This window comes from Camelus bactrianus, chromosome 32 (genome assembly GCF_048773025.1).
Source record: "Camelus bactrianus isolate YW-2024 breed Bactrian camel chromosome 32, ASM4877302v1, whole genome shotgun sequence".
NCBI classification, from domain to species: domain Eukaryota; kingdom Metazoa; phylum Chordata; class Mammalia; order Artiodactyla; family Camelidae; genus Camelus; species Camelus bactrianus.
The window spans coordinates 9,839,462-9,866,444 of NC_133570.1; the positions used below are offsets into that span (position 1 = coordinate 9,839,462).

Here is a 26,983-nt window from a genome sequence, read left to right on the forward strand (position 1 = left end):
GCCCTCAGCCCAGAGGTGGCGGGGCTCTCCTGTCCACTCACCCCAGAGTGCCACGGGGCTGGTAGCACTTCCAACGCGTGCCAAGATGTGAAAGACCGAAAGCACTGCACTGAATACACCTCGGGCAGAGCTGCAGTCTCTTCTCCACATGACTGCACAGAAACAAAGCTTCCTCCAAGCGCATGTCCATTATCTTTAAAAAGCTTTATTGAAACCTGTACGTCAAGGTGACACTAATTCAGTGTTTTGGAAACAGTAACAGAAAAGGGTGTCCCAGATTCAGGTTTACCAAATAAATACTGGAAACCAGGGAGCTTGTTCCTCGGTCGCCCAGCAGGAACACAGGGCGTAATGATGGCTTCTGCCGACTCGGGGACAGGAACCTCGCTAATGGCCTGTCTCTGGCATCTCCCTGGAAACCAAGCCATGCGTAGAGATTTGCTTTGGTCCAAAGGATGTCTTCCTGACACAAATTCAGAAGGCTGCTGCAAGTTCTAATTTCCTTCCAGAATAAGCAACAGCAATGGCTACAGCCTTCTCTGCTGAGCAGGGACAGGGATCCTGAGAAAGGCGGCACAGGCTAGGGCAGGCGCCTCTGCGGTTTTCTCCGTAACACTGTCACCTCATTATGATTCAAATAACAAGCCAGACCGCCTCCCGGCTAACAGCGGTCAGTCCTCAGGTCCATCCTGGTTAATGGAGAAATCTGGCCGCAGTTTTCAAAGTCTGTTCCGAGAACAGATTATTGCTGAGAATAGGTCACATGATCTAGGTCCACTCGGGGGTGATTTTAAAATTGCCCTAAGGCTGTTTGGCCAGCCACCTCTGGTTTAAAAACAAAACAAAACAAAACTTAGTGCACAGAAGTGTAAGAAACAATCATTAAAACTTCATCTGGAAATCAGACAGGTTCTAATTTCTATAGGAATTCTGCCTCCCTTGAGCAGAGAATAGAAGACATTCTATTGCTTTGATTTCAGAGGACAGGCAGGACCAACGCCATCCTCCTGGTCCACAGCCAGGCCTCAGCAGAGACAAGTCATTACACACACACACACCCTCGATGAGAAATTCTGTGCAGCCTCGGTCCCTGCTTCCCAGATTTTCACTAATGAAGTAGCTGGTGTTCGTTTTTGGCTTAAGAAAAATCTCCATGATTCAGAGGATACACACTGAGGACTGCGGTCGTCCTCAGCACTGCGGGGTGGGGCCGCATACAGTTGGCCTCCCCCGGCCTCCGTTCTCGGCCTCGACGAGTCCCAGGGCTCACGGCCACTGGGTGTCACGAGGACTGTTACAGACCGAGGCGCTTCAGGAGCTGCTGCTCAAACAAACTTTCGAGTCGGACTAGGATAGGTATGAAATGTCTTACAAAGAGTGTGAAACGACAAGTTTGCAGTCCATTCCTTCTAGTGGGAAGCATGCACGCGTGGAGCATGGTGGTGCAAACTGTTCCCTGGGGCCCACTGCCGGCTCCCAGCTCTTCATATGGGCTTGTATAACAAGGTGGTGACGTATTTTTTCTTGTACCGGTGGGTCGCGCTGAGCACCATCACTCCATCCTGAGGAAGAGGGCGGAAATCATCAAAGGCAGGACTAATTTGGGAGGCTCAAATTTTAGAGAGCGTGAGAATCAGGGCTTAATGAAAACAGATCCCTGGGCCTGCCTTTGGAACCAGACTGCAGGTCTGGGTCAGGTCCTGGAAGCTGCCCTTCAGGTATATACTGCAGGATCCCATCGCTAGGGGGCCTCTGAGCACACTCTGGGTGTCCTTACCTTGATGGAAAGCGCATAAAGGTGGTTCAGCATGACGTGGTTGGGCTCAGGGAGCAGAGCTGGATCACACTGTGGGGGAACAAAAGCACACGTGTGCACTTAGGATTTCGGAACCAAGCAGATTCTCCCGTGTGGTTCACAGCACTGGACGTCAGAGGGAAGGAGGCAGGCTCCCGGGCAGTGAAAGGGCTCGTCCACGACAGGGCAGGCACGGGGCTGTGCCTGATGCTCCAACTAAGGGGAGCCCTGTGTGTGCCTGCTGGGTGCACTGGTGTGTCTCTGGTCAGGCTCTGCCGTCTCTAAAGTCTGGGCCATGGCTCTGTCCTCTTGCTGAAGGAAGGGCAAGAAGAAAGCCACCTAGTGAACGTGCTTTTAGAGAAAGCAGGAAGATACAACGCATACTCGACGCTTCTGCGCAGTTGATCACAAACTCATGTCAGTAAGACTCAGGCAGGGAGCCTGAAGAATGAACGGATCACAGGAGTAGGGGTGGAGAAGAGACCTATTACTCTATAAAAGCCCACACAAGACCCGCAGTATTGCCACACCTTCCTATTTGTTAAGCCAAAAATCCAGGTTTTTTTTCCTTCCAATGTACACGCCCCAATTTCATAAATGCTGATTCATAACAGAAAAGGTGTAGATGAAAGCTGGCTCCGCTGTCAGGCGTGTGCTGGGGGCGCTCTTGACCCAGGGGGGAAACCTGGAGCCCCCAGGACAGGGAGGCACCAGGGAACACGCCTGCACTTGTGTGCATTCAGCTCCTCGCCTCAGCACGTGTGTACCCACTTCCGCGTGGCGTCCAGAGCAGCAGCACGGTTACCTTATCACCTGTAAGCATGTGCCTTTTAGGTGGTGGCCAGGACAAGGCTGAAGAATAGCGAGATTCTCAAGAATTACAGCTATGCTGTACAGTCCAGAGCTGGGGCAACCAGGCTGTCTGGGTTAAATGGGACAGAAAATGAACCATGAGGAGTAGTAGGGAGCTCTTTGGGACCCAGGAGCGGCACACTTCTTTCTGCAAATATCAATTTCCCGGGGGAATGTGTGTTACCCATGTACCCCAAATTGTGATCCAGGAATACTGATGCTTCTGAAAGTAATTTGGTGATTTAAACTAGACTCTAAAATTCGGGAGCCAGAGGAGGAATTCCATTTCACAGCTTACCAAGAAGGGATGGGTCTGTTTTGTCATGAAGTGTAAAAGGAATGGGGCTAAGGCAGGAATGGAACGCGAGAAAGAAGAGTTCAGAGAGGCTCTGTGGGATGGGGAGGCAGCACCCACACTCCAGGCACACGTGGCCAGGAGCCCACCCCCACATCAGAGGCGGAGCCCGGCAGGTATGCTGCTGGGCGACACTGACCGTTCCCCCAGCTGCTCTGCGAGGGGTGGACAGAAAGGGGAGCAGCAGAGATGGTCTGGGCAGATGTCTGGGTACTCACAGAAATCCCCGTGTCCTTGTTCAGGATGACCTGGAGCAGGTGAGGAGGGAGGATGGGTGGGGCTTTGAACCGTTCCTCTGGTTTTGAGACGTACGGCTCCTGGTGGTAGGGTCCTGGCGGGGAACTGGAGAGCTCTGCTGGGAAACGGTGACAAGACATTTCCTCTGAAAACTAGGAGTTCTGGGAGCAGTTTCACTTAATTCATGGCGTCATTTAGTTTTCCCCGTCTCTTCTTCCCCCAGCACAGATTTATTTTCTTGGGAAGGATATTCAGGCCCCAAGGGTGAAGAGCGAAGGCAATGAGAAAACCCTTCTGAAACTGCAGTGACAGGCATAACATTCAGCAGTGAACTCAGCTGCCCTGGTGGCGGATGGCAGCCGTCTAGGTCAGACTCACAGGAAGCTGCTGCGGGAAAACCCTTCCTTCCTGCGTCAGGCCGGGCTGGCAAATACCGCCAAGAAGCCCACGGCTTCAAGAGAGGCTTCCTCGGCTAAGCCCCAGTTACGAGCACCGCCAGCCAGAGTAAAACCGATCAGAAAGCGGCCTGTTCATCCAGAGGCACCGGCACATTTCAAAACTAAAACCACCACAAAAAACTAAAACCCGAGCCCTAAAGGCTCTCCGCCCCTGTCACTCTCAGGTTCCTTTCAAACTCTTGCTTGACTATCTCAGTTACACAGGCACATTAAGAAGCTTCTAGAAGTGTAGCGTTTTGTAAGCTCAGGGGCTGCTCACTAAGTGATGTCTGGCCAGCTGGCAGGGACTGACTGAGCTGTTATCCAAAGGCCACCTGGGTTGGGTCCAGCCGCCCGAGACGAGTGCTGTCCAGATAAAGCTGATATGGCCTGGCTCTGCCAACTCCTTCCACGTCATCGTCTGGGGGGCAGCTCCCCTCACCTGACCCAGCCCTATCACAGCAGGAAACTAGAAAAGCACTTGGCGCAGAAAACTGAGCCATTAGGAATAAATGTGTATTTTGAGAAAGTGAGGGTCTAAGTATGAGAAAGGGCACGGAGAGCCTGAGGCTGGTTTACCAACAGCGAGGAGTCACTCTCCTTTCCCCAGGGGATCTCTGCCGCAGAAACTTGACTAAAGCTTTGGTATGTGGCCTGAGATTACATTTATCAGCAAGTAAGGGGTCTCTGGGCATTTCCTCCATCCCCCAGTTCCCACCGATGTGAGTAAGAAAGAAATAGCTTCTCTAAAAGATCACTTAGCTATCCAGACTGAAGAATGCTATTTTTTGGATTTCCAATTTCCGCTCAATAACCTGACTTGTCAGCCACATGGTCTGTCTACCAGTGTGATTTCTGAGCTGATAAAGATAAGAGATCCCGGGGGCAGAACCTCCAGGCCCAGGCAGGTGACAATGAAGAATCATCCTATCAACTGAACTGAATTCATTTTGTTAGCCAATCAGGTGCGGCCCCAGCGAATCTCTTCCCTGCTTCCCACAGGGGTCCAGTAACTGTTTAAAGCCCTGCAAGAACGGGCAGTGCAGCTGGTGTTGACGCTTTAGATTCCAGTACATCCTTCTCCCTGAATTGTACATATTATGTTTCCAGTTTCTTCCTGTGGGTTTAGATGGAAGGCAATTTACTGAAAGCTCAACGACTGGAAGGCTCTCAGAAGACGGGAGAGCTTTACTAGGACCATACCGAGCAGGCTGTGCTGTGTAGCCTGCTTCCGGTGGTGAGCCTCCTTCTCCCCTGAAGGGATGCTGACAAGGTGCTAATGGACCACACCAGTGATGGGCAAGGTCACTGAGGTGTCCACATTTCACCTGCCAGGCTCAAATTCTCCAGGCGCCCCGAGCAGGTCGTGAGCAGGTAGGGAGTTGGCATGCTTTCCCAGTGCTGGCTCCTTACTGACCCAAAGCAACTCTCCTGGGCCTCTTGGGCCCTGCCCTGGCACGAGATCAAGTCCTGGTTGTTTCTACTGTCCGTTCTCCGTGACCAGGCAGACCTACTCAATACTGGAGCTGACCAAAAAAAAAAAAAAAAAAAAAAAAAGACTTCCGGCTCCCTCGGGGCAAGATTTCAATGATCTGACCTGAGACAGTTAGGAATCAGTTTTGTGGCTCTTTAGGGAGCAATAAACGTCCACCTGACTGGGCAGCTCCAGCCAAGAGGGAGAGGCAAGAGAGACGCGCGTATTTCAAGACTGGACAGCCCCCACCTGCACACACGCAGTAGAAAGTAACTGTTCATACCAGACACGTCGGAGCACTTCTGGGAATCCACCATTAAAGCATCAAATACTTCAAAGTCAGTTTTCTTCACTTGAATGATGTTGTTAACTGTGCCAAGCTGGCTGGTTACTATTGGCTGGGAAGAGACAGACAGACAGGCAGAAATCGTAACGCTGATGGTCTCTGGAGGTGTTCGCTAGAGGATTTGAAAGTTCCCGGCTGGAAGGGCTCACTTCCTGGCTAGACAACCTGCTTATCTCGGTCAAGTCTGCCAAGTGTCTGACAACGAGCACTGCTATCTAGCTCAGCCATCAGTGTGACAGAGGGACCTGGCAACCATCTCTAAGGGCAGGTGGTTTGTCTGGACTGTGCGTGGAGCCAGAGGACCCAGGGTGGGAGGAAGCGTACCTCGGAAGGGTCGTGTGTCCACTGCCCGTCCACAAAGAACTTGTACTGATGCTCTCCTTCGGGCAGATCCAGGATGGCTACAAAGTTATTGTGGCTGCAAGGACAAAGGAAGCAGAGGGTGTCAGCAGGGTGGGCCACTCTCCCCACCTGACTTGCAAAACCAGCTACCGAACAAAACCTTTCCACGTAAAACCAAGAGTTCAGCTGCAAGAGAAGTAAACATTTTAAACCAATTTAGACAACTCAGTACAATGATCTCAATTTAGAAAAGCTACCAGGAAGCGGCAACGCAAGAGGTTTCTTTGAAAACTCGCCTTGCTCAAATACCAAGAATCCACGTTCCTACCATCAAAAGGTCAGCAAACAGGCATTTGTCCTTAACTTGTGTGCAAAATTAACATCGGGCATTCTGGATTGATGGCAACAAAAGATAAATAGCAAGCTGCTCGCTAAGTTTTACCCTGTTAGTTTGCCTGGGGCAGGAGAGGGGATGGATTTAACAGGATGCACAAATAGTTCTCTGAAGAAACTCGTGTAACTATTTTAAAAAGGTTCCAGGAAATCTCTTTCATTTGATTGTTCTGTTCCCGACTTGCACCGACTTGCAACTGGGCTGAGTGGCTGCCTCCTACATCAACCATACCCCGGGAAAGCAGGCAGTTCCCTGACAACGACCAGGCCGGACCCAGCAGAGCACGATTTCTCCATCTGGTTCACCCGAAGTACTTACTAGTAAAGATGCTTTTCCCTGACAACTTGGGACAGAAGTCCACGCTAGGGTTCCTGATGTGGTGTCTGACTATAGTCTTGCTAATGGTGCCTACATAACACGTACCTTTCAAACAAAGTAATACACAGAGTCAAAGTTAGAAGGAAGCTTGGAGATCATCTGCTCCAATACCCCCTCCTCCAGAGAGGAATACTGAGGCTCAGCTCAAACCCCAACTTGGCCCAGTGTTCCCTCCACTGCACCAGGAACAGAGCTCTCTCCTTCTGAAGGAGAAGTCCTTCCTGTCTACACATACAGCTGGAACGTCTGAAGTGAAAGATGTCTGTGAAACAAACACTCGTAACCGAGAGATGTTTTCTCCTAAGTGTGCTCTAAACCCGGAGACTCCGTGCCTGTGAGATTTGAACCCTGTGAACTCTTGCGCAAGACTATTTTCCCATTCTGCATCTATTTTATGAAAACATCCTCTTCTAGTCACCCACAGGCATCATTGAGAAACCCAGGTATTCCTGGGTTAATAAAAACACGTGACTATGCACACCCCAGGCAATTACCTTCTTGTGAGGGGCAGTTTACTCCAGTTGTTGAAGGACCCAGATAAGTAAACTTCCTTCCCGCCCCCTGTCCATCGAAATACAGTTGGCCGAGCCTGGGCAGGAGCTTTACCGTTCACCTCCAGATCATGCTGCCAGGCCAGGAACTCCTCCTTCTCTGGAGCCTAGAAACAGAGTGGTTTACTCAGCAACAGGAAGCCATCAGGGAGCTCCCTACGACAGTTACCCTCGTGCTGACAATTCACGCTAAACAGGCAGCTGTCACTACTTAGGTTAATATTCTAGCTCGGTAACTTATTAGCTGTGCCTCAGTTTCCCCACTTGCAAAATAGAGACAATAAAGGTAAGTATTTAAGGTTGTGGTGAAGGGTGAGTGAGACAGTCCATGTCAAACGCTCTGCACAGTGTATGACCCTAATAGTCAGTAGCTACTGTTGCCATTACTACTGCTACTGCTGCTGTGGTTAAAGAGGCCTACATCACAATTCTAGGAGAAATTATAAAACTCACTTGGAAGAAGGCAGCAATGAATTCAAGACTAGACTTAATACATGTCATTTTCCTCCCTTCATTAAGCAAGATTTGAAGTACATGAAAATGTATTAGGGACAATTCCAGAACTGCCAAGTTGAAAACTGGCAAATCCAGGTTCTGAGGAAGGGAAAAACTATTCACTTAGTGCTGTCCATGCACTAGGGAGAAAGCTAAATAAGACGCAGACCCTCATTAGGTAAACAATAGCTTCTAGTGTGAGCAGTGCTGTATAAATGACGCATTCAGGAACAAGAGAAATAAACATGTCTAAATCTGTCTCAGTGAAATATATGGGGTTTTGGATTTCTTACATTTTTCTGAGTCAGAAGTCAAAGACTTTAGGTTTACTTATTTTTTTAAGAAGTCAAAGACTTTAAAAAAAAAAAAGCTAAAAAAAAAAAAAGCAGGAGTTTCAGGCTGGGACAGACTCTCAAAGGTCTTGAGCAGGCTTCCAGCACCTTTATTTCAAATACTAACATGAGCCCATTTAAAAGATACCTGCCTTCTTTGAGCTTTAACAAGATCTACAGATTAAAGAATAACAGACTGGAATCACTTTCCACTGAGGGTGTAATAACCAACCAGAGCCAAAATGGTGATAGTTAATAGTGTAGTTAAAAGAATCCATGCCTTTCTTTTCTTTTTTTTTTTTTTGCATGGGACATTCAGTTCAGTGTATCTCCTACATCATTTCAGTAACTCCTGAGGAAATGATAATGGAATTTAAAATCATTCTACATAGACCATCTGCATGCTTAACATTTTTTGTAAGAATTTTGAAATGGCAAAAACCCAACAAATACTTATTGAAGTAGTTTGATTCGTAGGGTGTCTTAAACAGCTGACCTTGGGACAAAAATTCTTTCCGTGGGGGGAGGGATGTCAAGTCATTGGAGAAACAGGATTCCAAAGTTCACCTGGCACACAGCTTCAGGGATGCAACAAATTCAGAAAACAAGTTGAACTCACAGGCTGGAGGGCCAAGTAAAAGCAGACGCTTTATACAGTTAAGCCACAAATGCAAGACCCAGGTGAGGAATTAAGATAATAACATGATCACCCAGCCCAATGTCGTGAGAAAAAGTGAGTATAGCTGGGATGAAGCGCCAGGCAATTAGCCTAATGGACAATGATTAACAGGCAATCAGATACCAAGACAGAACAAGGGGGTGGGAGGGTCATCTTTCCTAAACCTACTTTGTTGTGCAGTCCTTTAAGGAGTTAGTTCTTTATTTTATTTCGTCTTTTAGGATATACCACATACATATCAGCTGCCAGAATCACTCTCCTGGGACTGGGCCCTGCCCCTAGGAACACAGACCACAATAGGTGGTGAGCAGTTAAGTGGCTGAAATAGGAATCAAGAATCGTTTCAGAGTTTCTGCAGACTGAAGCAGGGTGCCCAAGTGTGGCCTGCCCAAATGTTTGCTTTGGCCTGCTTAAAATATTGTCACATTTAAACAATAGGAGAGAGAAGCAGCTGGCTGCTCCTTCAGACTGACACTTCACTTGCCCACTGACCTCTAGAAGTCAAATTATTTTTCTACGCCTGCTCTAAAGGGCGAAGCGCAAGTTTCCGGCAGAACTTAAGACCTCAGGCAACTGCAGCCAGAGTTGCAGTCAACTCTACTTTCACCGCACACGTGTTCTGGTTCACCTCCAAAACTGACAGTAAACTGCAAAACTATTACAAAAAGCGTCACTCTATGTAAACACGACGAAGAGTTCTCAAAGCTGTGAAATTAATTATACCTAAGAGAAAAGCAGAGGCTGGAGCTCAATTACTGCTAGCTCCATGATCTTAATTAAGAATCTGAACCTGTCCCAGAGCTGCCTTTTCCTTAATGATGTTAAACGAAGTGGATTCCTTCTCCCTCAGGGTGACTTTCTCATATCGGTAATTAGACACAGGTTCCTGGGGTGCGAGGAGGGCTCTTACAGGGCCATTTGACTTTTAAGTATCACCTCCCTCCCACTTCTGACGATTAGAGGGCTTGTGGTGGAGTACAGATCTCAACATGAGTCAAAGGAAACCAGAGTCCCCCACCTCCGTTACCTTGATTTCCTCGGAGTGGAAGAGGTCGGCGTCCTCGGGGCTGTCCATCAGGATCTTGGGCCTGTCCCCATCTTTGGAGCCCCCCGAGCTGTCTCTTCGGGGCGTCTTGTGGCCGCCCTGCCGGTCCAGCGCTGCACGCTCGCTGCTCGTGTTGCCCATGGCTGGGGTCTACGGGGATACTGGGAAGCCGGACCGGGCCTCACTTCAGGGAAGGGACACGGGACTCCCGGGACCTCCACCAGGACCCTAGGAAAGAGTCGGAGCGCCGGGTACCACACCCCTCAAGGCTAGGCTTCGGGCCGGGATTCGGCTTCAGCCGGGTCTGCAACGCTGGCGAGGTCTCACAGTCGCGCTTTACCTGCTCAGGCAGCCGCGGCGCGAACCCGCCGAGCGCTAAGACACCCGACACTTTGCCAACAACTCCTCCACCTCTTCTTACCAACTTCCGCTTCCGGCACTTCGGCAAGTCCGCGGGGCCCGCGAAGCTCCGGGTAGCAGCTGCCGGAGAAGCGCGAGAGGCAAATTCGATCTCACTTCCGTTTCCGGTCTAAGTTCACGCGATCGCAAGCTCCCCGGACGGCCCCGGTAGGCTTCGGCGCGCGCAGTCGCAGTCGGCAGCTCCGGCCGGCCTAGGACTAGGCTGCTGAAGGCCGGCAGGGGGCGCAGAAGCGTGCGGGCCACCTGGGCTGCTCTCCCAGAGCTGGGACGAGTGATGGTGTTAGGTAACTTGGATAGTTTTGCCCACTTCCACTTGATTCTACACTTTACTGCCGAAGGGGTCGTTTTAAAGGGCAACCTAATTAAGAGACTGCTTTTCTTAAAGCCCTTTAATGCGCTAGCTCTCACGCCTTTGAGTGCCTCAGAATCACCTGGAGTGCCTGTTTAAAATGCGGATTCACCTGCCCCTAATCCCCAGAAATTATGATTCTGAAACTCTGGCGTGGGGTCTGCATTTTAATAAGCACTCCAGGTGATCCTGATGCAGGCAGTCTTGCAGGTGTTTGAGAAAATGACCGACCATAAGATCTCTGGAAATTTCTCGCATCTAGTAGCTTGGGGGTTGTAAAAATCCTGCAGGAGTTACTGGTGTATTGTCAAAAAATTGAGTGCTCAGCCTTTCCATAGGTAATTTTGAAAGATATTTAAAAATCACTTTGAACACATCATTCTGCATAAAATGCATTTATTTAATAGCGTTTGCCATTTACTACAGCCGGTGCCTCAGCAGGAAGTGTACATACGTGGTACTAAAATATTTTAATCTTCTCACCTGTTAGTCACTGCTATGATTTTTGGTGGTAGTGGTGTGGTGTGCGTGCACGTCTGTGTGTTTGCATGTGAGTATCTCAAAATGCCTTGCATTTGCTGGGCTTAGTCATGCATTTTGTCCACTGAACATTTATTTAATACCTACATAGTGCCAGACACCGTGCAAAGTAAATGCGAGACACACGACTAAGACACAGTCTCCTGGAAAGGAATTCGGCAGTATCTATCAAGATAAAAAATACAACTTCATTTTGGTCCACAATTTTAACTTCGAGGAAACTTCTACAGAATACACACATGAAAATTATATGCAAGCATGTTCGTTTGCAGCATTGTTTCTAGTGCCATAATACATTAATTCTAAGGTGCACATTTGATTTCACTTTTTAATCTCTCTGAAACAAGATGCTTCTTACAATTACTGCAATCTTAGATTTTATAAAATAAGGAAAAACTGTGAAATCCTAAAAAGTCTGTCAGTAGGAGAATGGTTAAATGAATTAAATACATTCATCTTATAGAATACTGAGCAACTTTTTAAAAGGAGGAAACAGAATTATATGGGTAACTATGGAGAAGTGTCTGTGACATTCCAAATCCCAAAAGCAAGCGGCAACAATAGAGCAAGAGCTCTGAAGTCAGCCTGCCTGGGCAAATTCTGGCTTTTCCACTGAGTGGCTGTCACCTGGTTACCTCCTTTGTGAAGTGGGGAATAAAAATAACACCTACCTTACAGGCTTGTTTTGTGAACTAATTGAGAACACGCACGAGAAGTGCTCAGCATAGCACCTGACTCTTAGTAAGCATTCAGTAAACGTTAGCATTTTTTTTTTTTTAGCATCATTAGGCTTGCAAATGGAAAGTTCTGGAAAGAGATATAACATGCTGTTAATAGTGGTTCCCTCTTGGGATAGGAGTCAGATTGGAAACAGGAACAGATAGGGGATTTTCACTTTTTAGTTTACTGCTTGAAAAATTTTCTACTGCAAGAATGTACTACTTTTATCATTTAAAAACATTTTTTAAAGACAAAAATAATAATAAAGATGTGGTTCCACCATAGAATAGAGGTGGAAACAGACCCACAAAGGCAGCAATCCAGGCAGGCAAGGGGTCCTAGTGAAGCCCAGATGGGACTTAAGCCAGGCCAGCGGATAACCTTTAGGAGGTAATTAAGGTCAGGTGAGGTCATAAGGGAGGGGCCCTGATCTGACAGGATTAGCATTCTTAAAGGAGAGAGAGACCAGATTTCTCTCCTGCTCTGTCTCATTCTTTCTCTCCATGCACACTCAGAGGAAAGACCGTGTGAGGACCAAATAGCCACCTGCAAGCCAGGAAGAGAGCTCTCACCAGAAACCCAACCCTGCCAAAACCTTGATCTTGGACTTCCAGGCTCCAGAACTGTGGAAAAATAAATTTCTGTTGTTTAAGCCACCCACTCGCTGATACTTTTTTTATGGCAGCCCAAGCTGACTGAGGCTCTGATGAGTGCGAGCTGTTGGAATAGAATTATAAGCTTGCTTTTAGTTGGCTTACCTGGATTTCCATCAGGCTTTCTGAAATTTACCTAACCGGTGTAAATAACACTGACAGTGTTTGGCAGATGTGTCCATCTATTCTCGCTAGACATCTCTGTGTTCTCTCCCCACTGAGATGCAAATGCCGTTGTGATGGAGAGTCATCGGCACAGAAGTAAAATGAGTTCATTCTATGGTATTCAGTCCACAAATATTTATGGAGAACCAATATATGCCAGGCTTTGCCGTGGGGATAAAGGAATAACAGGACAGACATGTTTATCCCTTTGCAAAGCTGAAGGGACCCTGGTGGCAGGCAGATATATAAACAAGCAAACAAGTAAATAAGCCGGGTAATTACAGAATGATTACTGCTATGAAGGAAACAATATGGAATTATGTGAGTGGCAGGGGTACTACTTTAGATGAGGTGGTCATGGAGGGCTTCCCTGAGGAGATGACAATTGAACTGAGACCTCAATGACAAGAATGAGTCAGATGGGAGAAGAGTTTGGGGAGGAGCATTTCAGGCAGAGGGAAAATACAAGTGCAGAGGTCATGGGGTAGGTATGAACTTCATATGCTAAAGAAACATAGGGGCAATTTGTGGCTGGAGTGTATCAGGAAGCAGGGATAAGTTTGATCCTTTTGGGCTTTGTTAGTCACAGTGAACATTCTGGATTTTATTCCAAGGCAGTGGGAATTCATAGGAGGATTTATATTTGGGAGTAATGTTATCTGATTCACATGATTGATGTAAATTTTACAGTCTCATAGAGTTTGGGGGTAGGGCTGAATTTTAGAATTCAGCCAATCAGAAAAATACACATGTGCAAATTTCAGGAGTCAAAACTCCCCAAGAGACCATAATTGGCAAAAAGCCTCACTTTGTGACTTGTGGGGTATTTAGCAAAATTCTATTGTTTGACCTGGGTGGTGGTTATTAAAGCGTTTGCCTTGCAATAATTTAATAAGCTATACATTTATTTTGTGTGATTTCCTGTCTTTTTATTTTATTTTCAATAAAAAGATTTTTTTAAAAGAAAAAACTTAAGTGGGGAGGGTAATAGCTCAATGGTAGAGTGTGTGCTTAGCATGCAAGAGATCCTGGGTTCAGTCCCCAGTACCTCCATTAAATAAATAAAAACAAAACAAAAAGCCCTCCACTTCAGTTACAGAGTAAACTGAAGCTTAAAGGAGAAAAGTGCTCAGCTCGAGATAATACATCTGTCTTAATAAAGTTCACCCTGAATCAATTCCATCTTCTTTCAAGAAGCTTTGAAGGAATGAAGGAGAAAAGGATGTCCACCCTTCCCACTTGCCAAGAGGATGCCAGACCAACTAAGGCAGTTTTTGGGCAAAGATTTAACTAAGATTTAAAAAAAAAGTCTGGATTTGTCTCATCTCTTTAAAATGTGAGCTCCCAGGGCATGAGGGTTTGATAATCCCTGTAACATACACTGTTCACAATCGCTGCACCCTCTCTGCATGCATCCTCCTGTGTGTGCTCAAAGCTTCCTACTGTGAGCACATGTGACTCTCTGAGAGCTTTCTGGAGCATTCCGGGCTTGCACGGGGGGGGGGCAGAGAGGCCAGAGAGTGGACAGCCTTTGAGCAGCCTCCAGCCTCCAGTGACAGACAGGAGTTGGTGGATAGATACCCCAGCTCCCTTGACCCTTGGGTGTGATGACTCTAAGATGTGTTCCACACAGTATCTCAGAGTCTCCAATGGAATTGAATCCTGCTTGCCCACAAAAGTAACTTGATTGTAACTGTACAAGGAGTCTATCGGCCTTCTTCCTTTCTTTCCTTTATCACTTCCTGGGATCATCTCCCAAATAAATACTCGGAATCATCTTCCAAATAAACTGCTTGCACAAAAATCCTGGCACCACCTCTTAGGTTATAGCTGAGGAGGTGAAAGGGCTTGCTGAATCACAGAAGAAGTTAGTGGTTGTCCGCCATGGTTAGCACCCTGTGTCCTGGTGTCTTGTCCAGGGCACTGTGATATTTTATCCTTCATGATCTGACATACCATGGATGCTTGAAAAACAGGATCAGACAGCATCATTCACAATACCCAGAAGGTGGAAATAAAGCAAATCTCTATCAACAGATAAGTGGATAAACACACTGTAGTGTATCCAAGTGTATCCATGCAGTGGAGTATTATTCAGCCATCAAAAGGAATGTAGTACTGATATATGATACACATGGATAAACCTTGAAAGCATCACACTAAGTGCAGGAAGCTAGACACAGAAAAACCACATAATATATGACTCCATTTATGGAAAATGTCCAGAATAGGCAAAACCGTAGAAATAGAAGGCAGTTTGGTTGTTGCCAGGGGCGGAGGGAAGAGGGAATGGTGAATGATTGCTTAATGAGTACAGGGTTTTCCTTTTGGGGCTGAAAATGTTCTGGAACTCAATATAGATGGTGATTGCATGACACTGAAAATGTGCTAAATGTCACTGAGTTGTACACTTCAAGATGGTTAATTTTATGTTATGTGAATTTCACCTCAATTAAAAAGAAAACAACTAAGGTTGGTCCTAGGTGACATGGTAGAGTTGTACAGCTACCCTTTTTCCAGGTCACTTGGTGCAAACCATCTTGCAGGGTAACCCCCTCCACCCCAGGTTCTCCCGCTGTGTCTCATGACACATGTGACTCAGCCCATCGGAACCTAGTCATGGCACTCGTTCTAGTTAACACCAGTTTTTTAAGAGGACTTCAGTTGTCTAACTTCATCAATTCATTTCTTTATCAATAATTGCATATGGCACAACTACTCTCTGCCAGGCACTGTGGTAGGCACTGGGGTTAGAATGATGGGCAAAAACCAGACCCAGGCTCTGTGCTCATGGTGCTTAGATCTGGAAGGGAAGAGAAACGCTAAGCAAACAATCATCCAGTAGTTATCTGTGATAAATGCTAGGAAGAAATGTGACCTAGTGAGAGGGATGTGACTTAGCCAGGAGGTCAATGAAGGCTTCCTGGAAGAAGCAGCAGTTAAGTTGAGGTTTGAAGACTATAGGTGTTAACCAGTGAAAATTGTTTATCAAGCCCCATTATGTGCCTGGCATTGTGCTTGACAGATCAACTCGTAATCCCTCCACCCCAGCAGTCCTACTGCTGTTATCACTTGTAGTTTACGGATGAAGAAACTGAAGCTCAGAGAGGTGAAGTGTCATGCTCAAGGTCACACAGCTAGGAAGTTCTGGAACCAGTATTCAAATGCAGGCAACCAGACTGATGTAGAAATGTAGGCATTGTGGATAGACCACTGGGTAAGGGGTAAGATCATATGGGGTCAGGCTGATCAAGATTATAAATACAAAGCTGGAATGGTCATTCAGAGAAGGAGAGCAAACTAGCCTGGGCTTTTTGTTTTGTTTTGCTTTTGTTTTGTTTTTGAGCATCATACTGACTTTTACAGCTATGGACCCATGTTTTTTTATTGTTACCAAACTCATTAACATCTGAAGGTTGGAGGCTGTGAATCACTTGGTTAAGATTCTAAATCAAGAAGGTGGGATCACTTATTAAATAGTGAATGAGGATAACAGCAGGCAATGCCTCTAGCCACCCCTAGGTGGCAATAAAGAGCAATGAGAAATGTTGCCGCAGTCTTCCAAAAAAATTAAATGTCTGTATTTTCTCTATTTTTAAAATAGAAGTCCTGGGGATTGAACCCAGGACCTTGTGCATACTGAGCATGCACTCCACCACTGAGCTATACCCTCCCTCCATGTATTTTTCAGTATGAATGAACATAGTGAAAACTTCTAGTAGTATAGGAGGTATTGAATAAAAAACAATTCCCTTCACCCTTTCCCCTATACCCCTAAATCTTTTCTCGCAAAATAACCTGTTGTGAGTTTCTTGTATACTCTTTGGGGGCACATTTTGTTATCATTGTATATATTTTTTTTCCAGGAAAAGTATTTGCTTATATTTCTCTCCTTTAAAAAGCTGACACCATTGGAACTTTTCCCCCTTAGTGTCTCTCTCCACGTCAGCACATATTGAGCTCCCTCATTTTTTAAGTGGCTGCAGATTCCATAACAATAATAGTAGTTAATGCTTGTAGGGTACTTACTGCATACATAGCACTGTTCTAAGCACTGTCCTTGTTTGAGTCTACAACTGTGAACTGGGACTGGGAAGTGTGCACTCCGACAGGAAGAGAGATGAAAATGTTTTGACTGGATCATCAGATTTGACCTGGCCGCTTGTCTGAAGTTTGGAACCAGTACACAAAATGAGACCCAGATGCCTGACACAAAAAAACACACAAAGGCAACTTCGTACTTCCCTCTTCTGACTCCTGATAAATCAATCTCTATTGGAACAAATAACCAGTCAGCGTCTACTGCAAAGGGCATCCTTCCTTCTGCGGTGTTTCTAGGGACGATGCTTGCGGGGTGCCTGGGTATCAGGCATGTTTGCATTTGTCAAATCAGAATTCAAAGTGTCTCGGTTCAGGGACCTGTTTTTATAGGGTAACTCCCCAGGCTCAAATATTCAACATCCATGAGTATTTTTTTAAGGATCGGTAATAACTAATGAATGTGGATGCTGTCTTAGAATATATATATATGTATGTAATCAGTGGCCCCAAACTGTCTCTTATATTTAGAAGCCCAGAGCTAGGGATATGTATCAAGATACATTCATAATGCTGTTTTGCTGAATGCAGCTGTCCTGGTGTGGGCCAAAGATACTCTGCTGATCCAGGAGCTGAGGTCAGCGATTTTATGTCTGCATCTGCTTCTGCCCATAACTTGTGGGCAAAGACAGGGCCACTTCAAGGGCTGTAGCCGTATCAGCCTTAGCAACGCACAGAGCAGGGGGGCAGGGACACCTCTCTGAGGCTTTGCCCCTTGGGTCCAGCCAGTGCTCCCTCCTCCACAGTGACTGCATCACACTGTTCCTCCCTGTCTTAGCACTCTCACATTCCCTTCCTATTGTTTCTATGTGAGCCTGTTCCCCACTGGCCTGTGAACACTTCCCAGGGGGTCTCTCTTTATCCTATTGGAATCTCCAAACAGTTTCTATGGTTGAACAGGTGCTCTGTCAATCCTGGTTGGATGAGGAAATGGATGAGAGTGACAACAGAATGGGGAAATTGTTTGAAAAGCTATTAAATGACTTTTAGACTGCTTGTGACAGGCATAGTAAGCAGCAGCCTGTTTAATGCAGACAGTGGTTGTTTTTTTCCTCTGCTCAGCACCTGTCTCTCCTTCTGGTAAAAACACTTTAGTTTTCCTTTGGGAAACCACCCTTCTCACACCCTCAATCCGTAAAGTTTGTGTGGAGATGACTTCACCCTCAGTTCCGCTGGCTGAATTGTGACCCAGTTCTAGCCAAAGAGGGTACCACACACCCTTGGCCACAGCATCAATTTGTGCTGGAAAGGGTGGCCACACTTGTTCCTTAAAGGCTGGCATGCATTCTGATGGTTTGGTTCCTGCTTTGAATCAATTGCGCATTATTTCAAAATGAAACTTTTTTTCCCTTGTATCTATTACAGAAGAGTTACTTTATTTCCACAGGCATTGCTTAGCTGGTAGGAAGAAATCTGAAGCTGCTGGCAGCCACTGTGCCACTATGAAACCAAAGTGTTCTCAAGAAGTTGAAGCTGAGAAATAGGGAAAAGCTCTTAATAATGCTGAGCACCAAGATCCAGCCATACCTGAAGCCATCCCTGGAATTTTTCAATTATATGAACAAGTAAACTCATTTTGCTGTAGCCATTTTTTTTGTCACTGGCTGCTCAAAGAGTCCCCCGGCTGATTCACTTGGTCAATCCACTTTCTAAGTGTACTTTCTGGAGTGGAGCAGGGACGACCTCAGCCTTGCAGGAGGCCCTGGAGAAGACCATCATCTCATTTTGTCAACATTAAAGCTCTCTGCCAGGTCCTGGGGGCCTAGAAAAAAAGTCAGACCCCCATCTTCATCCCAGGGTTCTCACTTAGTGACTTTAGTGGGACCAACATTGTCAATGCCTCCTAGAAGGGCACTTCAGGCCGTAAGTTATTTTGAGATGACCCCTCTCTAGCCCCAACCCTGGCTGCTCTATGGTCTTCCTTACAAGCTGAGGCTAGGATAAGCGAGCCCATTTCAGTTATGGGAGTCTCTGGAAGATTGCGAGATTCCCAAGAAAACATAATGTACATGCCGTAGTAAACAGGCTTACTTAAAACCATTTTTATTCTGCCTCTCAGCAACACTTCATTTGATTTGGATAAAAGATTAGGGACTCAAATACAAACAAACAGAAAACAAGGTGTGAGAAACAGAAATCAGGATCCGATATACTGGAATGATGCCAGGATCTCTGTGTGCTGAAAATTGCTGTCCCTGACTCAGTGTCCTCCGGGGACAAGTGCTGGCTCATGACGGACATTTGGGTGGAATGACAGGTGGAATCTGTTGTCCATCAACGTTTATTTTTTTGCTAGGGTCCAGGGTTTTTAATAAGTGCCTGAGATTCACAATTATCTAAGAACAAGGCTTTGTACTTGTAAAGCACTTAGAATTTCCCTCCAGGGGCAATCATATCTATTACGGTGATTGATTCTCATACCGACACTCTGAGTGAAGTAGACAGGCGTTCTTATCTCCATTTTCCAGATGAAGAAGTTTGAGGCACAGAAGAAACTTGAAGAAACTTGCCTACAATCAGTGTGCATTGCTGGTTCGTGGCAGAAAAAGGCATTGCAAACTCAGATGTTCTGACTTCGCCTCTTGTCCATTCACGTAGAGTAAGCTGCCTTTTCTCTTGCTCAGGAAGGTTCGTTATCACTATTTCTACTATTAGTTTTGAAGTTATTTTTGACAGATACAGCGATCACCTGTTGTGTTAACCACTTGGTATCTTCTTTGAATCCACCCACTTTTCTTGAGTAAATGTGTTTGAACAGAAAAGGTATATAGCACATCCCTAAGTGGAGAGCCACAAATGGAAGGTAATTAATAAAATGAATAGAATGAAAACAAAACCCATGAAGTTATTAAGTTCCAACTAAGCAGAAGACTTTGAACCTGAGGACTCCTCTTTTTTTAATAAGAAGGGAAAAGAGCCAAAGGATCAGAAAGGCACTAAGGACCCGTGAGCACAGAACAGAGACTCTCCGAGCTGTAATCAGGGCTGAAAAAGAACAGAAAAGGGGAAGCATTCTTTGTGATTCAGTGGCACTTAATGTTGTGGCTGTAAATGACTTAAAAATTGTCTTCGTTGGAGGGAGGGTATAGCTCAAGTAGCAGAGTGCATGCTTAGCATGCACTAGGTCCTGGGTTCAAGCCCCTGTACCTCCTCTAAAAATGAACAAATAAATAAACCTAATTACCTCTACCCCCGCAAAGGAAAAAAAAAGACCTCTGTGTCCCGCCAGTGGTAGGTCTCGCACACAGGGTTCACGTGTGCTGGCAGGCAGAATAATGGCATTGTTAAACCAGGGCTGTCACAGCTAAGGGGGTTATGTTTGGCAGAAAATGAATACAAAGGGTGACATTTCCAGGTGGCATCCAGGAAAATCAAAGATCTTGCCTGAGACTTGCTAAAGAGAAGTGATGGGGGGAGGAGAGAGAGAAACAGAGAGAGAGATTGAAAAAAAAAACACATCCCATAAACACAGCCAGTATATTCCCCAAACTGGGAGGGCAAAAGTGCTCGTGTACCTACCATTGACCACTAAGTACACTAAGTACATTCTCAGAGTCTGTTTGAAGAATGAGGTTGTGGTCAAGATGACCAATGGTGGATGCAAGCCAGGGGGGTGGGGCATTAGGAAAAGTGAGGCCAAGACAAAAGACCAGGAAGCCCTTTCATTTGTGTCTTTGATGACAGGATGGTGAACTCTGGGGGCTTACGGAGGAGAAGCCACTGAAGACTGAAGTGAAGCTACAGTTGTAAACATAAAAGGAAACAATGCAAAAGTTCAGCTGTATTCGGCGACGTCAGACATACTCCAGGTGTGCTCAGCACTGCAGACACCAGCATCCCGTGCTCCTCCTAGAACCTCCCTCTCATCCCAGATCTGGAACCTCCACCTCAGCCCGCATTAAAAGAAATGAGATTTTCTGAGGCTCATCTCTCGAGAAGAGGAATGGACACAAGAACACAATGGCTTTGGATAAACTGAAAGACTGAGACTTGACTTCCCACCCTCACCACCCCCCTTTTTTTTTAAGAAAAAAATCAGTGACTCTGGCTGATCGGCTGTGATGCTTGGTTTTCCTAAATTTTGGAGGGTTTTTTTTTCTTTTCTTTTCTTTTTTTTCTTTTTGAGTTCATTTGCCAGGGACCTGCCTCTGGAGAGTCCTGGAGGAAAAGATCTCACAGTCTGAAGTCAAGGATCCATTCCTCAGAAACTCCTCTGGGGTGTGTGCGGATGGAGTCCATTCTCCAGTGCTTGTGGCCGACTGCTGGCTGCTCAGGCACTGTGTGCACAAGAGACAAAGTGAGAGAGAGAGAGAGAGAAGGAAAGAGACAGACAGACAGGCAGGCAGGCAGCAGACAGAGCCTCCTCCCCCAGCGCTTCCTTCCTCGGTGGTGATTACACCTGCAGACTGGGATACTTATGAGCCTAAGCACTGGCTTCTGTTTGAGTAACATATTTGGAAACATACTTTGTTTTACATGTGGCACATGCAAAACCCCAAATGATACAGATGTAGCCAAATCATATGCTCCTTCTCGAGGGTTAGTAGCACTGTTAGCACTTGGAGTGCATCCTCCAGGATTATATTCAAATCCATAAGTATGCACTTAGAAATTCATCATGTGTGTGTGTTTGTTTATTTATTTAAACACATTCATTCATTTATTCAATAAATATTTTTGCCAGGCCCTGCTCTAGGTGCTGGTGATAACAATACCCAGTAATTACACAGTGAGTACCACATGCCAGGCTTTATACAAGTCTTTACAGCCCTGTGAGGTAAGTACTGTTTTATCCTTATTTTATAGATGAGAGAACAGAGGCACAGACTGATTAAAAGACATGCCCAAGGGCACAAAGGCACTTAGATTTAAACCCCAATGCTCTAGCTTCACAGTCATCGCCCTTACGTGTTATGCTCTATTATAATGGGCAATGACAGAAATGAAATGAAAATGTTCCTGGAGTTTTCATTCCAGTAGGAGGAAAAAAGACCATTACATATATGTAAAACACATTTATATATTTATACATATAAATACATATTTATACACACAAAATTTTTCAGGGAGACGTAAGTACTAGGAAGAAAGTAAAGTTGGATAAAGAGACAGATCGAAGAGAGGTGGGGCTGTGGGTGACATTTTAGAAGCTGGTCAGGGGTAGCCTCTCTGCTAAGGTAACTTACGAGCAAGCATCCCAAAGAGACATGGGAACAAGCCATGTGAATATCAGGAGGAAGAAAATTCTAGGTAGAGGGACCAGCAAGTGCCAAGGCCCTGTGGCATACCTGTGTTGCTCAAAGAAGAGGGAAGAATCCAGTATGGCTAAAGTGGAGGAGTAAGGGGGAGAGTGCTGGGAAGAAGACAGAGAAGCAGCTACAAGTTCATCTGAGGCCTTATAAAGCCACAGTAAGGGAGAGGTTTCCATGTTTAAACTGCAGTGTCGTATTCTGTCCTGGGAATAAACCACTGAGTATTTAACCATTTTTCTACCAATGGACATTTAGGTGGTTTCAAGGTTTCTTCTCTTTCAAACAGAGCTTCAACAAACATCATTGTACATCCTTGGTTCTCATCCCAGGCTGCACATTAGAACCATGTGGAGGGCCCCAAAACCTCCCAAAGCTTGGCCCTATCACTGGAGATTCTATTTTAACTGGTCCAGGGTGGGCCCTGGGCATTGGTGGTTTTAATGTGTAGGGAGGAGAACTACTGTTTTACATGCCTTTTTGTGACACTGAAAAGTACAACTGGGCAGGCACACAGATTTTAAAGTTTAATGAGTACATCCAAATTGACCTCCCGAAGACCGTTCCACCAACAGTGTGGTATCCAAAGCTTCACGCTCTCGTCACCCTTGATACTATCCATGTTCTTATTATCCATGTTTTAATCTGGCATATGAAATTTCATACTTTAGTCTATATTATAGTATTGATGTATTCATATATATATACACACATACACACATAGTATTTCATTGTCACTTCGATTTGTGTTGCCCTGATTACTGGAGAGGGGGAACATCTTTTTCATGCTTATTCTGATTTCTTTGTTAATGTCTCACCAGTTTACATCCTTCTCAAAGCAAAAATTTTCCCATTGTTGATGACTTTTCTTTACCTCAACTTACTCAAACCAATGAAGAAAGGCCCTCCTGACCTTCTGGAAATAGGTTACATTCCCCATTTTTCATGGGATCACAAAAATTCTCTGACACATCTGTGCAAAACAATGCCCGGGAAGCCTTACACCAGCTAGTAATACAGGGAAGAAGACAGATCTGTGCTTACGTTTTCGCAAGGAGGCCAATTTCTTGCTTCTTATTTGCCCTGGTATATATGCTTATTTCCAATTCTAATGCAATGGGAGGATATTTTGAGGCCAGAAAAGAATTCATTCCACTCTACTAGTAAGACAGAAGCTTTGCAGTACAGGATGGGTTAGTATCTGCTAACTCAGAACCTACTAATGGGAGACAGTCTGGGACCCTTAACCTTAGAAGTCAAGTTCTTCCTTAATGGAAACCACGAAGCAAGAAAGCTCTTATTCCTAAGAATGATGAACAAGCATTTTAAATATATGGTGGGGATGTGTCTGGCTGTTTCGGTACCTATAAGACCACCCAGAGATGTAAGCTCAGTGAACTGCAAAGTATGTGCATCTAACTGATAGAAACCAACTTTTTGTTCCTCAAAAAGACAGGAGCAGCTGTTTAAATGGTGATTCTGGCCACCAGGTCACTCAGGGCTTATGAGCATGGATGGGTGTATGACTCCTGCTGAGCACAGAAGGTGGAACATCACCTCTTCCAACACCGGATGGATCACTGGCTACGCTGGGCTGATCAAGAGACGGTGTGTGAGTCTCTAATAGGGCGCCCTCCTATGGATGCTTCTAAGATTAATTTTGATTATACTCAAAGCTCACCTTATGCCCTGACATTGTAACTTCAACCCTGAGTGAGATGAAATTCCACTGAATGTCATTTCTCATATTTGCGGTAGTCAACACTTGTCTCCCTGACATCCAAGTTTGGTCAGCTGGTTTTGCTGCTAAGGAATTTCCACTGAATTCAATCAAGCATCAGTTATATGACCACAAGCCTGCTCACGAGGAGACGGGGAAGAGGAAAGCTGGGGGGTGTGTAAACTTTCTGGGGAGTAGGGCTGGGGAAGCAGCCATCACTGAAGCTTCTTCCAAGGCAGCTTAGGAATGAGAACAAGTCCTATTTTGCGGCATATGTCCACCTACGTAAAAATGTTCTCCACGTAACACAAAGCCTTAGTACAGTGTTTCTACAATGTTAGAATACTTAGAACTATTTCGGGGAGATGGGCAGTGCTGACAATGCATATTTCAGGGCCACTCGGGTTCTGGAATCTGCATTTTCACCAGCATCCCAGCTGAATCTGTCACAGGTGGCTCTGAGACCTGTGCTCTGTGAAACACCCGTCGAAGAACCTAACCTTGCCTCGATCCTCAGGCACCAGCAGAAAGTAGAAGCCTGCAGATATGTTGACTTAGGCTGGGCATGTGAAGGATCACGATCGATAAACAGATGGCTGCAATATTTAAATGTTTCACCTCTGTGATTCATTTCTGCACCTTCCCTAGTAAGCTGAGGGCAGGGAACTTTATAACGCCAAGAGACTGCAAGTTTCTGATTCCGTCTGGACCAGAAAACTTCTCTTCTGCCAGCTCAGCATCCTATCTAAAACTGTTGAATATTTTAGTTCAGTGATTCCCAGTTCTAATGGATTTGATGTCATGAAACTATTACTTTGCTCCAACAACCATGGGGCTTACACAGATAGCCTGTAAAATTAGAATAAATGACAGAAGAAGAGATCAGATTTGTGGTTAGCAGAGGTGGAGACTGGCAGGGAGGGAGAACTGGATGAAGGTGGTCTAAAGTACAAACGTCTGGTTATAAGATAAGTAAGTACTTGGTGTGTAATGTACCACGTGATAAACATAGTGAACACTGGGGTATGTTACAGGCAAAAGTGGTTAAGAGAGCAAACCCTAAGACTTCTCATCACGAGGAAAAATATTTTTTTCTATTTAATTTTGTATCTGTGTGAGCTGATAAGATGTTCACTAAATTTACTGTGACAATCATTTCATGATGTACTTAAGTCAAATCATTATACCATATACCTTAAACTTATGCAGTGCTCTATGTCAATTATATCTCAAAACTGGAAGGAAAAAAATTAAGATGAATGAGATGCTTTTTATGAGTCTGGGTAACGACTCTCATCGCCTCAGTCTATTTCAAGAAAGTGAACTATCTGAGATTTCAGTCATCTGAGGGAGAAGAGATTAACTACATTTTTCTTAATAGGGATAAAGAATTTCTTTTTAAAGGCAGGACTTCAGAATTTTCAAAAGGTGATAGTTTACTTCAGGCAGTTTTTTTGGATGAAACCCAGAAAACTCACATATTCAAAGCTTTTGGTCTTATCTCTGGCCTAGGTCTTCTCCAAAGTCAGATTTCCCCAGCTCCTCCAAGGAAGTTCTTCCTGCCTCTTAGATTGTTACAAAAGAGCCTTCCTGTGGGTGCATCTTGGAGGTGGTAACTTGACTCCCCTCCTTGGCCTTGAGTTAGATGTAACACATCAGAATGACGAGTTTGCTGATGTCAATGAAAACTGACCACTCTGTTAACAGCCGGCTACTGTTAGCGACTCCTTCCTTTTAGATTTGGGAGGGAGGAAGTTTGGCGCAGTGGTCTTCTGATCACCGGAGCCTCAGGCTGCGGAGCTTGAACATGCAGACTCTTGGGCCTCACTTCTGACGTAGTGGGTTGGAATCCTTCGAGGCAGGGCTCCGAGGTCAATTTCTTTTAAACCCCCTCCAGGTAACTCTTCCGCAGCCCCAAGTTTAGGGGCTTCTGCCTTAGTAATTCCACACTGCTGTTCAATTCCTCCAGGAACCCAAGCTGAGAAATTTTATTTCAAAGGATTACTGAGAAACTGGCCTTGTTATTAGTCCTCACGGAAGATAAAATTGATTTCATTCACTAAGGGCTAGTTTCTTGCTCTCTCTTACACACACACACACACACACACGAAAAAGCCTTTAAATTTGAGCTTCTCCACGGGATTCTAGCTCTGGAAAACATTTTTTGTTCTCTTTGATAACAAGTAAGGAAAGGTATGTAAAAGGAACCTGGCCACACAGATGAGGAACTAATTCTATCCTCATTTTATAGAGAGGGAAATTGAGGCACAGGGAGTTTAATAACAAGCCAGGGAAATCTGGGTAGTGAAGCTAGGACTTGAATCCTGGCAAAACTGCTGCTGAGGGCCAGACTCTGACCACTGCGAAACACTTCCCCTCAGGGAGAAGGGGTGGAGAGGTGACCTTCCTGCCTGTCCTTTATTCCTACTAACAAAACCTCAATCACAAGCATAGAAACATCAGTGCTTCCTCTTCAGATGAGAAACATTAATATCAATGTGAACTGATTGTCATGTCTAAAAATCAGGAGATATAAAATAAAGACCTAGCTTTCCAGTGTCTTTTGAAAAATGGGCCCATGAGATCTGTGTTCTAAGTGGTAGCAAGTAGCTGGAGCAGAGTGGCGGCTTCTCCCTTTAAACTGTGCTCACCACTCTCGCCACAGTCCCCGCTGCTCCCTATTGTCCCACAACCAAGCTGTTCATTGCATCTGTGTTCCCTGCCTAACTCCTGCAGCCCATCGATTTTGTTACCTTTGGCCCTAACTCATCACATTTTTTTGGTAGGTTGAACCCTCACCACCCCAGCACCAGAGAGGTAATTCTGGAGTTAGCAACAGGTGGGTGCCACCTCCTGGCCTTTGTTATTGGGTGTCATGGAAAGGACATGTTGGCTTAGAGGCTGTGTGGTATTGTGGTTCAGAACATTTTCCAGAGCCCGACCATCCCATGCTTAACCCCCTGCCTTTACCACTAATTAGCTATGAGACACCAAGCAAGCCACTTCACTTCTCTGAGCCTCAGTTTCTTCATCTGCAAAAATGGGGGTATCTGCTTCTTGGGGTTACTGTGAGGATTCAATGAGGATTAATGCATGTAAGAGCTTAGAAGAGAACCTGGCGCATGGCAAGTTCTATGTTGGTGTCAGCTGCTATATTTATAACCACTTAGCTCAAACACCGATCTGAGCAGTATGTATTTTCACAAGTCCCCAGGAGTTGGGCCAAGACAGCCTCATTCTCCTGGAACACCATCCTTTGAGTTTGGCTCATGAGTACAAAGCCATGAACCTTATTCAGTAGCATCTTAAATTCTTAGGTCCTCCCCTAGTCATACTGGTAATGACAGTAATAACAGA

The 26,983-nt window shown here is 45.5% G+C and overlaps 2 protein-coding genes across 9 annotated transcripts in view; both read right to left on the minus strand.

Annotated features, from left to right (window-relative positions):
• Window positions 1-185: 185 nt before the first annotated feature.
• PRKAB1 (protein kinase AMP-activated non-catalytic subunit beta 1) lies at window positions 186-10,260 on the minus strand. Of its 6 annotated transcripts, none has more exons than XM_010969569.3 (8): window positions 10,134-10,260; window positions 9,695-9,873; window positions 7,105-7,268; window positions 5,821-5,914; window positions 5,434-5,548; window positions 3,221-3,357; window positions 1,778-1,846; window positions 186-1,562 (listed from the first exon to the last, which is right to left on the minus strand). In XM_010969569.3, exons 2-8 carry the CDS (start codon window positions 9,851-9,853, stop codon window positions 1,485-1,487), a joined length of 816 nt encoding a protein of 271 aa, XP_010967871.1. In that variant the 5' UTR covers window positions 9,854-9,873; window positions 10,134-10,260; the 3' UTR covers window positions 186-1,484. The 6 variants fall into 6 exon arrangements, with proteins under 6 accessions (XP_010967871.1, XP_045362280.1, XP_010967872.1 ...); XM_045506324.2 differs by having other exon boundaries at window positions 9,695-9,940; window positions 10,134-10,211; XM_010969570.2 differs by having other exon boundaries at window positions 10,053-10,196.
• Window positions 10,261-18,922: 8,662 nt separating this feature from the next.
• The window catches only part of TMEM233 (transmembrane protein 233), a 33,139-nt gene continuing 25,078 nt past the window's right edge, over window positions 18,923-26,983 (minus strand). For 2 of the 3 annotated variants that reach the window (XM_074356340.1, XM_074356341.1), the window contains exon 3: window positions 20,942-25,604. In XM_074356340.1, coding sequence (XP_074212441.1) covers window positions 25,583-25,604 — 22 coding nt within the window. In that variant the 3' untranslated portion in view covers window positions 20,942-25,582. The other variant, XM_045506434.2, reaches the window with a different exon arrangement.

What these genes read in the sequence shown, in the direction of transcription:
- PRKAB1 (XM_010969569.3), bottom strand. Translation starts at nt 9,853, where the DNA reads ATGGGCAACACGAGCAGCGAGCGTGCAGCGCTGGACCGGCAGGGCGGC. An exon ending in GAAGTGCTCCGACGTGTCTG is followed by an intron (nt 3,358 to 5,433) that starts GTATGAACAGTT and finishes ACCGTTTCCCAG; the next exon opens with CAGAGCTCTCCAGTTCCCCG. An exon ending in TTTATGCGCTTTCCATCAAG is followed by an intron (nt 1,563 to 1,777) that starts GTAAGGACACCC and finishes CCTCTTCCTCAG; the next exon opens with GATGGAGTGATGGTGCTCAG.